The sequence below is a fragment of the Sciurus carolinensis genome, chromosome 1 (genome assembly GCF_902686445.1).
Source record: "Sciurus carolinensis chromosome 1, mSciCar1.2, whole genome shotgun sequence".
Classification (NCBI taxonomy): domain Eukaryota; kingdom Metazoa; phylum Chordata; class Mammalia; order Rodentia; family Sciuridae; genus Sciurus; species Sciurus carolinensis.
In genome coordinates this window covers 12,124,347-12,138,460 of record NC_062213.1, presented here as the reverse complement: position 1 = coordinate 12,138,460, position 14,114 = coordinate 12,124,347, and the positions used below count along the sequence as shown (strand labels likewise).

Genomic DNA, 14,114 nt, shown 5'->3' with positions numbered 1-14,114 from the left:
TGCGACTGTGTTGGATGGTAAGCAGAGGCATCACTGGCAGGTACGAACATGGCACGTCCACCCGTCACGCTTCTAAGTCACATGGATCTCTGGATTTTACAAGCATCTAACCTTGAGGATTCTGGCCAAGAGCTCAAGACCTAGATGAGACAGTTAACTGTATCTGTCACGGGAAGAGTTCTTGGAGAGGGGACCTCGACTCAGGGCAAGTGGAGTTCGTGATATCAATGTAGGGAAAGGAAATTCAGCCTGTGCCAGCCAGACAGATGGACTTAGGAAAGCAGACATTCAAGGGAGGACTCAGGCCTTCCTAAGAGCAGTCTTCCCTGTGCTCACACTGGCCTGTCGCCCTGCGTAGGGCTGTTATCTGTGGCAAGGACAGTGGCCAAGGAGGAGGGCTGGGTTGCTCAGAGCTGCTTGTTTTCCATTTCAAAGGTGCATGGGTTTCCTACATTCAGAACTTCATGGGCGCCTCCCTTTTGAGATTCAAGTATATCTTTTTCTGTACCGCCCAATTCCTATCTCATGTCCACTGAAGACAGAGACACACACATAAAAATACAGACGTATATGTAAATTATTAGATTCTTTGTATAAGTCTATGTTTTCAGAGGAATATTATACTTTTAAATGTCAACAGAATTTAGCATTATGTAATGATTCTATTCTTCTTATTTTTCATATTTCTGACATGTTTAGAGTAAACATGTAAGACTTCCATAATGGGGGTGGGGAACTCTTCCCTCTTATTAACCATCCACATGGATGGGTCTCACTTCACAAATACTCATTTGTATTGAAGCCTGTCAGGACATGAGGAGATGTCTGCTGGATCAAAAAGCCAAACCTTCCAATTATGGATGATTATTTTACAAAAAGATGAGGTTTTACAAATTAGTATGGCTCAGGACACCAGGGGCTACCCGTGTACCACTGAGCACACCCATCCTCTTTATACATCTCAATATTTCAAAGAAGAACCTGAGAAATAATCTGATAGAAATCCAGATCCAACCTGCACATTTCCAGCTATTCTCATTGAGGGCGAAGAAAAGAAGAACCTTAAAAAATAAAAAAAAATCTTGAACCCAAACCACAACACTCTGCAGTCAGAGGTGCAGCAGGAAATGCTCCGCAGCTGGAGAAATCTTTGCTTTGCTTCAACAGCTCTGAAGCAATAACTGTCCTCCAACTGTTAAATGACATTCAGGCTCTTAGGCAAGTTACAGAACTGTCCAGAAGCTTAGGGCAGAGAAGGAACCAGATGTACGCAGTCTTGGCTGGACTAGAATCTTTCTGGGCACCTCTTACTATTTAAAAAAAAAAAAGTTTTTCTAAAACCACAGCTGCACTGGGACTCTCCACGGACTTGGCACTTAAATAGTTTTTCTCTTCCTGTTGAGAAGCTGTTTCAATCCACCAGTTACTCCTTTCTTGTCCTATTTTATGGTGTGGGAAAATTAACTGGATGCAACTCTCTGTTGACTCCTTAACTTCTTTGCCAAAATCACAAACAGTGACAGCCTGAAGCTGGGAGCAGAGTCGGCCCGGCCAGCACTACTTAGCAAGCAATGGTTTTACTGCTTTCCTCTCAATGGCTTAAACAACAAAAAACTAAACGTAATTTTGGTACTTTGTATTTAATCAAGTGAACAACAGAAGCACTTAGAAACAGCCAAACTCAAGATCGTTTACCTTTTTTTTAAACAAGGAAGCTGCTATGTAAGGAAAGGTCTTACTGCTAATACATTACCTGCTGGGGGTCACCTAGTTAGAAGGAAGGGGAGGTATGAGGGTATGGATGCGGGACCAGTGTATGTGCCAGGAACGAGGACAGCTTGCTTTTTCTGGGGCTGGCTCTGATAGGAAGCATCTTTAACCAGAGGAAGGACAAGTTCAAAGGGTCTGGCAGGTCCACTAAAACAATGATTCTAAAAACTTTTTAAAATATCACTATCCACTAAGCATATACCTGAACCAAATGCTGAGGTACTTCACATACATTACTTTTAAAAAAATGCCACTGAATGCAAACTCCAAGAGGGAGAGGCCCTGATCTGTGTTATCCCTGCTGCTCCCTCCTGTGTGAACACAGAGTGTGTGCAGAATTTCAATTAATACTTGAATGAACTGGTAGTGAACATGGCAAAGAGGTACTGTTAATCCCACTTTACGAAAAGTCAGGACTCAGAAAACTCAAGTAACTGTCCAAGGCCACACTGTAAGAAGATGCTCAGTAATTACTTTTACCTAGGTCTCTTCAAAGTCAAAGTCCAAGGACATGGCATTTAAGTGGTTTTAATTGCGCCCAGTTAATTTTCCCACACCATCAGCTACCCCACAGATATATTAAAAACAACCCAGAGCATGGTCTCCTTCTCTGGCTTCTCACCACTGGGAGGCAGCATTCCCTCGACATTATCACACATGAGAAACTTCACTTGTGGGAGTGAACAGCTAATCGCTCCATCTTTTCAGAATAATGACCACATACAGGACTAACCAGAGGAAGAAATGCATCAGGAAAAAGACTGGTTTACAAAATTTGAAGCACAAAGAAGTGGCTAAAGGTTGCAGATTAGTTGTCTCAAGGAATACCAAAGAAGTGAATCTCTTATGTTTGCTCTGTATATTTGTTTTATATGGAAATCTTTATGTAACAATGGATTATTATTAAACCCTTTCCCCTAAACCCCCACAAACTAAAATTTGTTGGCTAATACTTTAAATATATTTTTATTTTGAAGAAGTTATAGATTCACAAAATGCTGAAAAAACAGCAGTTTCCATGTACCCATCAACCTGCTTTCCCCAGAGCAACAGCTTATACAGCACATTATAAAAACCCAGGAATTGACACTGGTGCAAGACAATACCCTGGACTATCACTACGGACCTTACCTGAATTCCACCAGTCTTTCCAAGTGTTCCTTCTTTAAAAATACATCTTTGTACATAGTTCTAAGGAGGATGTGGCTGTTAGTGTTACAAGAAGCCAAGGGTTTTGCACTGGCACAGGAGAAAGAAGCCTCAGGGTATCTCAGGAATTGGCAAAGTCCTAACACCCACCATAGGCTCAAAGGTGTAGAAATGCAAATTGCTTCCAAGACTTTCATTTGAGAAAAGAGCTGGACAGTAGCGCCTGGGGAATCTCTGTCCTGGGCTACACGTCCCTGTGTTCACCCAGTAAGGCACTCAAAGGCTGCTGTAACCCACCAGGGTTCAGATGGGCCTAAGTACAGCTTGTGCTGGTGGCAGACCTTGGCATCATCCACATGATGCTGGTTTTGCAGGTTATTATGGTTTGGATATGAGGTGTCACCCAAAAGCTCATGTGTGAGAATGCTAGAAGGCGTAGAGGTGAAATGACTGGGTTATGAGAGGCATTAATCACCCCATAGGGATTAACTTGCTGGTAACTGGGCAGGTAGGAGTCACTGGGGGCATGTGTTTGGGGTATATATTGGGTGAACTGAGCTTAGTCTCTCTGCTTCCTGATCTTCACGTGAGCTGCTCTCCACCATACCTTTCCACCATGATGTTCTGCCTTACCTCAAACCCCAAGGAATGGAGCCAGAGTCTATGGATGGAAACCTCTGAATCTGTAAGCCCCCAAATAAACTCTTCCTCTTTCATATTGTTCTTGCTGGGTCTTTTAGTCATAGCAGTGAAAAGCTGATTAAAACACAGGTACTAGAGTGCTGGGGTTACGGCAGCTTCCACTGAAATTTCAGAAAAACCCAGGAAGCCAGGCAGTGTATGGCAGGGTCAGAGTTGATGTGAGTAGCCCCTGACAGGGTGAAGGGTAGTGAAGCTGTTGGAGTCAAGCTAAACCTACAAGGGAGAGTCAAGGAAGGTGCAGGTGTCAGCAATGGGTCATGCTTGTCAGGCGAAGCCACAGGCACCATGCAAAGCCAGCCCAAGAGTGCCCACATGCACTGAAACCAGCAAGACCACAGCGGCAGGGCTGCCCAAGCCCTTTGGAGACCACATTACAGTGTGCCCTGGATGCCAGACACAGAGCTTTAGAATTAATGTCTGCCCTGCTGGGTATCCACCTGCCTGGGTTGAACCATCCTGTCTATTTTCCATTCCTCCCTTCTGAAACAGAAAAATTTACCCTATACTTATCCCACCAATGTATATGAAAAGCACATAAATTTCTGATTTTTTTAGGGGCTCACAGATGCATTTACTGTGAGTCTCGGAGGAAGCTCTGGACTGGGGGTTTTGAACATCACTGGACAGTTGAGACTTTGAGACTCCCAGGGACGGCTCGCTGTCTTCCTGCATCGTGAGCGTCTGCAGGCTGTGGGTGGAATGCTGTAACTTGGATCTTAAATGTCTTTTGAAGACCCATGTGTTAAAGGCTCTGTCCCCATGCTGCTGGGGGAGAGCCCAGGAAGGTCCCAGAGAGGAAGACCTCATTTAAGGATGACAGGGTTCCTGGACATGAATGATGGAAAACAATCTCAGCATGTGTCAGACACTGAGGCACAGAGATTTCCTTAGGAAAGCAGAGGATGCAGGACAGCTAGACGTGGGAAGGAACGCCTCAGTCTGACAGTGTGGGGTGCACTAAGGTGGAGGGGTGGGCTCGCAGTTTGTACCCACGCTCCTGAGGCCTGCACCCTGCCCCCACATCCTGGTACTCTCTGCTGCCAAGGACAGGGGAGCAAGCATGTGGGCTGGCCTGCTCCCGAGCTGCATTCCAACAGCATACGGGCGACTCTCTTAAGATTCAGGGCTTTCTTCTCTGTATCCCCAAATTTCTCTCCCCCAGAGTGGGGCCACCCAGAGATGGGAGAACCCTTGAGAGGAGGGGCCTAGTGAGAGGCCCTTGGTCACTGGGGACACGCCGTCCTTCAAAGGTATCAGAGGACCAGGGACCCCAGGCCCTTCTTGCCGCCCCTACTTCTGGCTTCTTGGCCATGAGGTGAATAATTCTGCTGTGCCACTCACTCTTGCCCTAGGTCAGAGTACCCAGCCAACCAACCCACTGCTGACCAAGAGCTCCAAAACCATGAGCCAAAACAAATCCTTCCAGAGTTAATTATCTGTAGTGTTCTGTAACAGAGGCAAAGAGCCGGCAAACACAGACACCACGTTTCCCTCCCTTGCGGGGAAAAACCCTAGCAAACTGTGCTAATTCAGACCTGAGTATCATATGCCAAACTTTCTCTAAAGTCAGGGAGGTGAGCCTGTCACTTCAAAGTAAACAACTGACAGTCTCTCTTGCTAATGATAAAACTGAAGCTTTCAGAGAAAGCCAAAATGTTGGAAAACTTGTATTTGTCAGCAAGGGCTTGACAGCACCTAAACAGTTAAAGCTCTGTTATATGGTTTGATTTGCATGGGTAACTTTCTTCTGTCTTTTTGTTTTCTTTTTTTATTTACATGGCTAACTTATGACAATACCACTTGTCAAATTTTGATGCAGTACCAAAAACAATAATTACCTCAGATACTTACTCTGCCCACATAGACCTCTGCATGGACACACTTCATCCATTTTACCTAAACACCACCACCCCTTCTCATTTTTGGGGGGTGGGGTTCTCTCTCACAAAAAATAGGTTTCTAAGGGAACGTGAGTTTACTATCTTAAGATAAATTAATACATAAAAAATTCCTTGGCTTTAACTTCTAAGACAGTAAATATGGATAGAAATAGTTCACACACACAAAAAGGTTTTAATATCCTAAATCATTTTTAAGATTGGGGCCATAAGACCCCGAAGTTTGAGAACTATTGTCTAATACTTTCATTATTTCCAATATGCTAAAACTGATGAAGGAAATAAAAAGACAAAAATATACCCCTCCCCCAAAACAGGTTTCAAACTAACCAAACACGAACTATTTTAGTACTGTTCTTAGTCACTAGTCAGATAGCTATTTAGCCATGAGCAATGGGGGAAGGAAAATGTGGGCTTGGTGGTTTACAGGGAGGACACTGGTCATATCCATTACAGTCCCCAGGTCACAGGAATGGGAATGACAGGGAACCTTCCTCAGACAAACATCTGGAAAATGGGAACTGGTATGCCAACCTCCCCTGGTCGTTTCAATCATAACCCCTTCAGGGAATTGCTGCTTCAGACTAGGTAACACCCACCCCATGTGAGCAGGTTTTCATGACCCTCACAAAGAAAATCTGCTGGGGGCTAAAGGGGCAATAAACTGTGTAAGGGGGTATGAGAGAACAAAATAAGAACAAAGAGGCCTAAAATACTTAGTTACCCCCCAGCTCTGTAAGGGCCACACCATCCTAGACTTCCTGCGTGAGTAGCCTGAAATCCTTCCTATGGGATCTCAAGAGTGAGTGACTGGGGATTTCTGTGGTTGCTCTGGCTCTGTAGGTCTCCTCCTCTGCAATACAAGGTGGCTTTTATCACCCAGTCCACCAGGGCAGTGTCACTCTTGGGGCAGCATTGTTGAAACAGCATGATCTGCAGTCAAAGAAGTGACACTTATGGCCCTAATTCTGCAACTTCCTAGATAATAGTATTTTCTGGGAAATTGGTGCACTTATCTATAAAATGGGATAAGATTACTGATGCCTGCTTTTACACTAGAGTTATGATAAAGATCACAGGAGACGACGTGAACAACAACAAAGGTTTCCATTTGTTAAGCACATCCCATGGGTCAGGTGCTAAGGTTCAGTGATTTACTTCCCTGATGGCATTGGGAAGAACAGCGTTATTAGTTCTTTTCACAGGTAGGAAATTACCTTAGTGAAACTAAGCAATTTGCTAGCTTCAATGAAACTAGCCCAAAAGCTATCCTTTCCTTTTCTTCCATAAAAACAATTAATGTTTTAGTATTAAAATAACCTTTATATGCAATATCTTAATGTGAAAATGAGGATTTTCAGTGTTTAGCACATAGACTTGGAATAAGAGACACTGGTGTTTGGTTCAATCTTTGAACTGAAGAATAATTTTGAAGGTCTAAATAATACCCAAGTACTTTCTTTTCTCTCCCTCTGTTTTGACTGATCAGTTTCTGCTTCCTGCTCTCAGCCTTCACTAGTCTAAGGAATGGGACGCTCAGAGCTCCTCTGAGGAACACTGTCCCATGGGAGTGTTCCTCACTGTGGACTGCAGTGCTGCACGAGGCCAAGGAACCCCACCCCGGTCCCCGGAGCTCCGTGCTTCCCGGTGTGCCCCATCAATCTGGGCAGTTCAGGCTTTCCTGGTCAAGCACTGGAAAGTTGCTGGTTGCTCTCCAGCTGCCGCACCTCTGGGACTGCCTCAGTAACCGGCACGTTCCGCCTGCCCCACCCCAGGACTGCCACTGCCACCTTCGAAGGAAAAGGTCTGAACCCAGGGGTGCTCTACCACTGAGCACATCCCCTGCCCTTTTTGAGACAGTCTTGCTAAGTTGCCCAAGCTGGCCTAGAACTTGTGATCTTCCTGCCTCGGTAGCCCACGTTTGCTTTTCTTTCTGAAATGAATTAGGTCTTCTAGCCATTTCTTTGGGTTTTCCCTAGACTTTTATTCTGCCAAGGGAGTGGCTGTGAAAACAGGCCTGTAGCTTGGGGTACATCTGGTCTAGTGGCATAGCTAGATCAGCACTTCTAGCTAGAAAGGCAGGGCAACCAGAGAGCACAAGGTGACAGGCAGCATCTACAGTGAGGTTCAGACCACAGCATCAGAGTCAGCATGGTGGGTTTGCGTCAGCAAACGGTGTGGATGAACCAAGTACACAACTCAGTGTGCCTCCATGTCCCCATATCCTGCAGGGATAATAAACACTGGCCTGCTGGATCGTGTTAAATGGAGAGGATCCACAAAAAGCACCCGTCACACTGCCAGGTTCATCAAAGATATTCAGTGAAGATCTGTTGCTTTTACATCAAGATAAGTAATGCAGAGATAAGCAAACACTGAAGAGGAATGCTTGACTGGCTGGTGTGTGTACGTACGTAGGTACACACACACACACAGCTGAGAAGCAAGCCATGTGGTAGCTAAGTAGGATGGACGGGTGCAGGAACCTTGAAGGTGATGACTTCACTTAGGCCAAAAACATGTGCTCTCCTGGAAACAAAGAGAGCAAGATTTCCAGGTGAGATGCCTCCTCAGGGAAAACAATTTCCTCCCTGAGTCCTTCGCTGGCATTATCAAAGCGAACTTTCTTGTGTTCCACCTCCTGTCTTCCCACCACATCACCTTTCGTGTAACAAGACCAGTGAAAAGGCAAGTAACACTCGGAAGGACAGGAGAGGGTCCTCTTCTGAGTAAAAGAAATTCTGCCAGTCTAAGATTTGCAGCAATATTGTGGACTTGTTAAAGGTGTAAAACGTAGTTCCTATGCTCAAAATTATCCTTCTCAAGGTTTTTGAACAGAAGAAACGTTTTTATATTCAGCATTTGTTTTCTTTCAGATTAGCTGATTGACTGTGTAAGGCTAATTCAACAGTATAACCCACCAATTAGAAATGCCAGGAAGACAGACATATACACATATTTACATGGTGCAAAAAAAAAAAAAGGGGGGGGGTACTATACTGACTATCAAGTATGCAGAGCAACAGGCTGAAGAATGGCAGTTGTCATTTTTCAAATAGGTTGTCTTCATGTGTAAGTTGACTCTTTTATATCAGGTGGCTTTATGACATGATTATCACTGAAGGCCACGGAAGCCTATGTGGTGTGTGAGCAACCCACATGAACCAGTGTGAGGACATCCTGAGCTCAGGACCTGGATCCCTAATGGGACAAAAGCCAATGCTGGGGACGGGGGGAGGGAGGTGGGTGCAACAGCTGCTCTTCAGGGCAGGGCTAGCTGAGGAAAAGGAGAACAGAAATCCTTTTCCTCTGGCATCTGTGACCTCCTGGCACCCTTATCTCTTGAGACACAAGAGACCTGATTGAATTAATGCATGAGGAAGCATGATGACTCTCCAAGAACATTTTCACCAAATCAATCAATCAATCTACATGGAGAGCCCACAGTGTTATACAGCACAGGGCTTTACACGCGTGAACAGTGGGTGGGTCGGGGGGGGGTGGTGGAGCACAGCAGATGTCTGTCACTACTGTCTGTCACTCCAACCCGTCTGTGTTCACCTCCTCTGTCACTATCTCTAGTGACCCCGGTTTTCAGGTATTTTCTTGTCTTCAAATTCTGAAACATTTTCTCGTAGGGGAGAAGAGGTCAAGGATGTGGGGAGGTGAGGGAGGCTTGTTATTTGCAAATCAGGAATAAGACACAGGGCAGTCTTCACACAGGTGAGGTACGACACTTGCAATGCATACTGGATGGAGAAATCATTATCACTCTTTTAACTAGTTAGAAAGCAAAAGTCACTGAAGATTATCTTTAAAAATCAATAGCAGAATAGGGGGAAGAGTTCAAGGTTAAGTAGTTTCTCTCGGCTTCAATAAAAGTGCCCTGCTATTAGCTGGGCCTCAGATTCAAATCCAAGCAATGTCACGATGGGATCAAAAAAAAAAAAAAAGGACCCCCATACCTAGGCGTTTATTGCCTCTGATTTTTATTCTATTTCACCCCCAGGACCAAAGGCTGGGGAGAGGAGCAGGGAACTGTTCTCTTAATAATACAAGGAATGACTTACCAGATTTTTCAGCAGTGTGGACAGTTCCTTTGTAAGAGTAGAAAACTTGACGAACGCAGTGCCAAGATCAGGGTTGTCTCGACTTAAAAAGTTACTCCCAAACTTATCAAGGACTTGTGCATAGTTCTCTTCATTTTGTACATGGTCTGAAAAAGAAAAGGCCTCTGAGTTATTATTTGCCATAACTAAGAGTTATCTGAGCACTGATCACTACAAACTGATGAAAGAGAGGCAGAGAAATGGTATTGGTTGCTTATTGGACAGAAGGTGAGCTGGTTAGCAGAACACTGAAAGCTCTCACTCTTCTTTCACGGCATTTAGCTCATTAATATCCCCATTGATCCACTGAGTCCTCCAGAGGTCCAACAGTCAGAGGTCTCATCATTTTCAAGTGATTAAGAAACTACTTATACAATCTTTAGGAAACCAATCTTGGATGCAAAAGAAAAATGCACTGGTTGTGGCACATTTCTTTCTATGCAGCTCATCTTAGCTCCCTTTAATCTTGGCGTGCCCCGGGAGGAGGAGTAGCATGGCACGAGGCTTTGCAGGTCCCTTATGAGTGTGGAATGTGCAGGCCTGGACAAGATGCATCTGGGCTTGAAGTCTGGTTTCACCACCTCTGAGCTTGCTACTTCATCAGTCACTTTTCAACTCCATGGTGCTGGCACACAACAAGCATGAATCTTATGGATCCCTGAGCTCTTGCTTTTCAGTCTATAAAGTGGGGCTCATGTCTCCGTCACAGTGTTGTGGTGCTGAGGCGTAGGCACACGGTGTACATTATTTCTCAACCAGAACGAACGCTCCATAAGTGACAACTCCCACCTCCACCAGCTCTTGCTCCATGTGGCCTCCAGGTAGCACTCACTTGACTGTCTTCACTTTATGGCTGCTCCTTTCTCTTCACCATCTTTGGTGGTTCCTCATCCGTCTGACCTTGCTATGTTGGAAAGCCCCAGGCTGTCTTTGGGACTTTATTCTTCTCTAACTATGCCTATTCCCTTTGAGATCTTAGACTGATGGATCTAAATACTTTTTATTAGCTGACAACTACCAAATTGATATCCCCACTCTAAAATACAGACTTGTACATTCAACTACCTATTCACTATCTCCACTTAGATGTCAGACAAGTGTGTTCAATGTTAACATGTCTAAAACACACACTTCATCTTCCCCAACCTCCTTTTCCATACTCCCTTATCCCAATCACTTAATGGCAAACAACTGACTTAAGTTTAAAAAAAAAAAATTTTTTTGTTGTTAATGGACCTTTATTTTATTTATTTATATGCAGTGTTGAGAATCAAACTCAGTGCCTCACACATGCTAGGCAAGCGATCCACCACTGAGCCCCAACTGACTTACCCAGTCCGCTGACTTAAGTTCTTAAAGGTATGATGACAAAATCCACCAAGACACACTTGATATTTCTTTCTAACACCTGAGATGCAGTTCATGGGCAAAGCCTGCTGTGTCTACCTTTAAATTCCATCCTAAATCTGACAATTTTTTATCCCCACGCCAACAGCCTTATGCAATGCCATCTCTTGCCTTTGGTCTCTCTGTTGCTGTTCTTTCTCTGCTACTGACACAGCACCCAGTGTGACTCTGTCAAGTTGTGCGTATCTTTTAACTCTGGTGGCAGACATTACCATTCACCATGGATACACATGTTCCCAATTCTGGTAGGCTTGTGGAAAAGAGAGGAGTACTGCATTTCCCCACACCCCTGAAGTAAAGGCACAGAAGACGGCTTGTGTGGCAATCTGAGCGGAGGCAACCAAACTGTCTTCACATGGAAGCACTTCAGATGCCCCATGTTCCCTCTCTCCCTTTCCCTCTGGTGGTGTAGAGAACCATGTATCTGCACAGATGCCCTTGGTGGATGCACTGTACTTAATTAACAAATGAGCAAACAAATACCTGTCAAAGTCAGAAGTTGAAAGGCTTAATACAAAACACCACTTCCTTCCCTGTGAAGCCCTCCGTTAGTTGGGCACCATCTTCCCTTACCCACCACTCTCTGTACTTCTTCTGCAGTACTTTCCACAGTCTATGACACATATATAATCCTTTCCTGCCACCAGGCCCTGAGAGGCGGACTCAGTCTGCATCCTCACCCAACAGATACCGTGATCAGGATTTCCCACTGAGCTGGACTTACAAAGCGAGGGCCCAGTAAGTCCTTGCTGACTTGGAGACCCCAAATTCATTTTCACAAAGTTAAGAGCATTCCCTTATGAATTTCCTAGGCTGTTCAACTGAGATGAATTCTTTTAAACTTTTACTTTCAAACACCCTCCATAACTGCACAGGAGCAATGGGCAGCACTTAGGAAAAAGAACATGAGTCTGGATGGGCGAATAACTTGGGAAGGAAGTGTCAGAGCAGTTCAGTGAAATCAAAGGAGGTCCCAGCAGCCTTCTAATCATCAGCACATTAAAAATTCATGATGCCTGCAGTGGATGTCAGCATTTCTGGCTGAGATATTCAAAAAGAAAGAAAGGAATGCAGTTCTGGTTATTGCCCAAGTCTATGCAGAAAAGTGGCTTAGAAAAATACCAATGGAAGGGCACAGCAGACTCAACAGACAGCACACACACGTCTGATCACCATCACTGCTACGCTGCCCCTGATACCTTCTTTTTGGGCCTGAGAAATCTCATTTATCATTGAGAAGCTCACCTAAAACTCTTTTTGTTGTTCTGCTTTAGGAGACCAGTGAAAAAATATGTGCATTTCAACTATTTCCAAGGGAAGTATTTCAGTGGTCAACATTCAGTGCACAGGTTGTCGGTTTGCTTGAAGTTATAAATATTTCAAATGAAACACATGAAATGTTTAGATTAACACTATATCCATGCACTTACCATGAAGCTTAAAAAATAAAATATCACAGGATGGTTCCCCAGTCCCCTACCTTCTTCTAATCTCTCTCTCTTCCCCAGCTATAGATACTGTCCTGAACTGGAATCTCAGGCAGAGGTTAGGAGGAACTTTGGAAGCAGCACAGTCTACCCATGATGACGGACTCATTTAAAACCGAGATGGACTCAGCCAAGGAGAGACGGGGAATGGAAAGGGAGCCAGCATGTGCTGAGATTTCCTCTGACCCAAATGCTTTCTATATCCTATTTCACCCCCATTAGGACTCTGCAAGGGAAGAATTATGCTTATTAAGTAGATGAAACATAGAATGTGATGTGAGAGAGGCTGAAGGTAAGACTGGATGAGTTTGTACAGGCTAGATCCTTTGTGGTTTGTTAATTCTATAACTGAATAACCAGGTAGTCTGTATATATGAATGTATCTGTGTCTACATACAGTAATGTGTATGCAAGGTATACATATATGTAATTTTCTCATGCACATAGACATTTTAAGATGTAGTGGTTCACAAAAATATGTCTTGGGAGTAATAATAACAATGCTACAAGAGTAAAAATTATGGAAATTAAGTAAGTGCTTAAATAGTGCCTGGCATATAGCACAGACTTCCAAAATGTCAGCCACTGTTACCTGTAACTGGTTATAACATCAAGGCATATGCAATATCAAACAGCCTAAGTGTACAGGCCTCACGTTTTAAGATTTAATATACACATTATAAATCTAAAAGTGACAATTTACTAAAAAGGTCTCAGGTGCATGCATGCACGTGCGCGCGCACACACACACACACACACACACACACACACAACCTTGTACAAAATTAAGAGTTTCCAAGCAGATCCTCAACAGGCGCACAGTGCGAGAGGCGAGACAAGGTTCTGGTGGAGGAAACGGCCAGGGAGGCCATCTGAGGGGAGGCCAGCTCCAGGTCCAGGAAGAGGAGGGAAGTAAAAGGCTCTGGGGGCACAGGACAGGATGGGCTTGGCCGAAGAGGAACTAGCGGCACAGGAAATGGACAGATCCTTCAAGAGGTCCGAGACAGCAGGAGAAAGCTATTTTAAGGTCTTCACTAGAAAACTTTCAGGAGTGTGGGCGAGCATGGGGTGGGTAACCAGGAGAGGGAGAGACCAGATGGAGGAACAGGGAAAGCCGGAAATCTGATCCTTCCCGTCAGAGGAGCCACTCCTTCCCAGTGCTTGAGAGACTTCCGGCATTCCTGAGACTGCTACCCTAAGACAGACAGCAAGGTTACTCCTTTCATTTCAAAAGAACCAAATACAGTTTTATCAGGTGAATCAGAAAGGGCCACTCTGGGGCTGGGGAGACAGCTCAGTTGGTAGAGTTCTTATCTCGCAAGCACAAGGCCCTGAGTTCGATCCCCAGTACTGCCAAAAAAAAAAAAAGGGGGCCACGCTGATAGGATGTCAGCTGCCAGCACGTCTTTGGGGAGACTAGTGTTTACTGACCACCTGATGTGCCCTGTGTTGTGAAAGGGCGTTCCCCTACACTCCGGCATGTAACTCACACCCAGACCGGGCAATCCAATCGGATTCACCAGTCAAGTCAGAACAGTGATGACAGCTGGTTTCTTGGTCACTCAGCAGCTGCCCTTTACACACCCGACTGC

At 44.7% G+C, this 14,114-nt stretch overlaps 1 protein-coding gene across 8 annotated transcripts in view; it reads right to left on the bottom strand.

The window, feature by feature from the left end:
* The window catches only part of Asap1 (ArfGAP with SH3 domain, ankyrin repeat and PH domain 1), a 330,237-nt gene that overhangs the window by 112,328 nt on the left and 203,795 nt on the right, over window positions 1-14,114 (bottom strand). For all 8 annotated transcript variants that reach the window (XM_047548811.1, XM_047548846.1, XM_047548821.1 and 5 more), the window contains exon 5: window positions 9,590-9,735. In XM_047548811.1, the coding sequence (XP_047404767.1) occupies window positions 9,590-9,735 (146 nt within the window). The remainder of the gene's footprint in view (window positions 1-9,589; window positions 9,736-14,114) is intronic.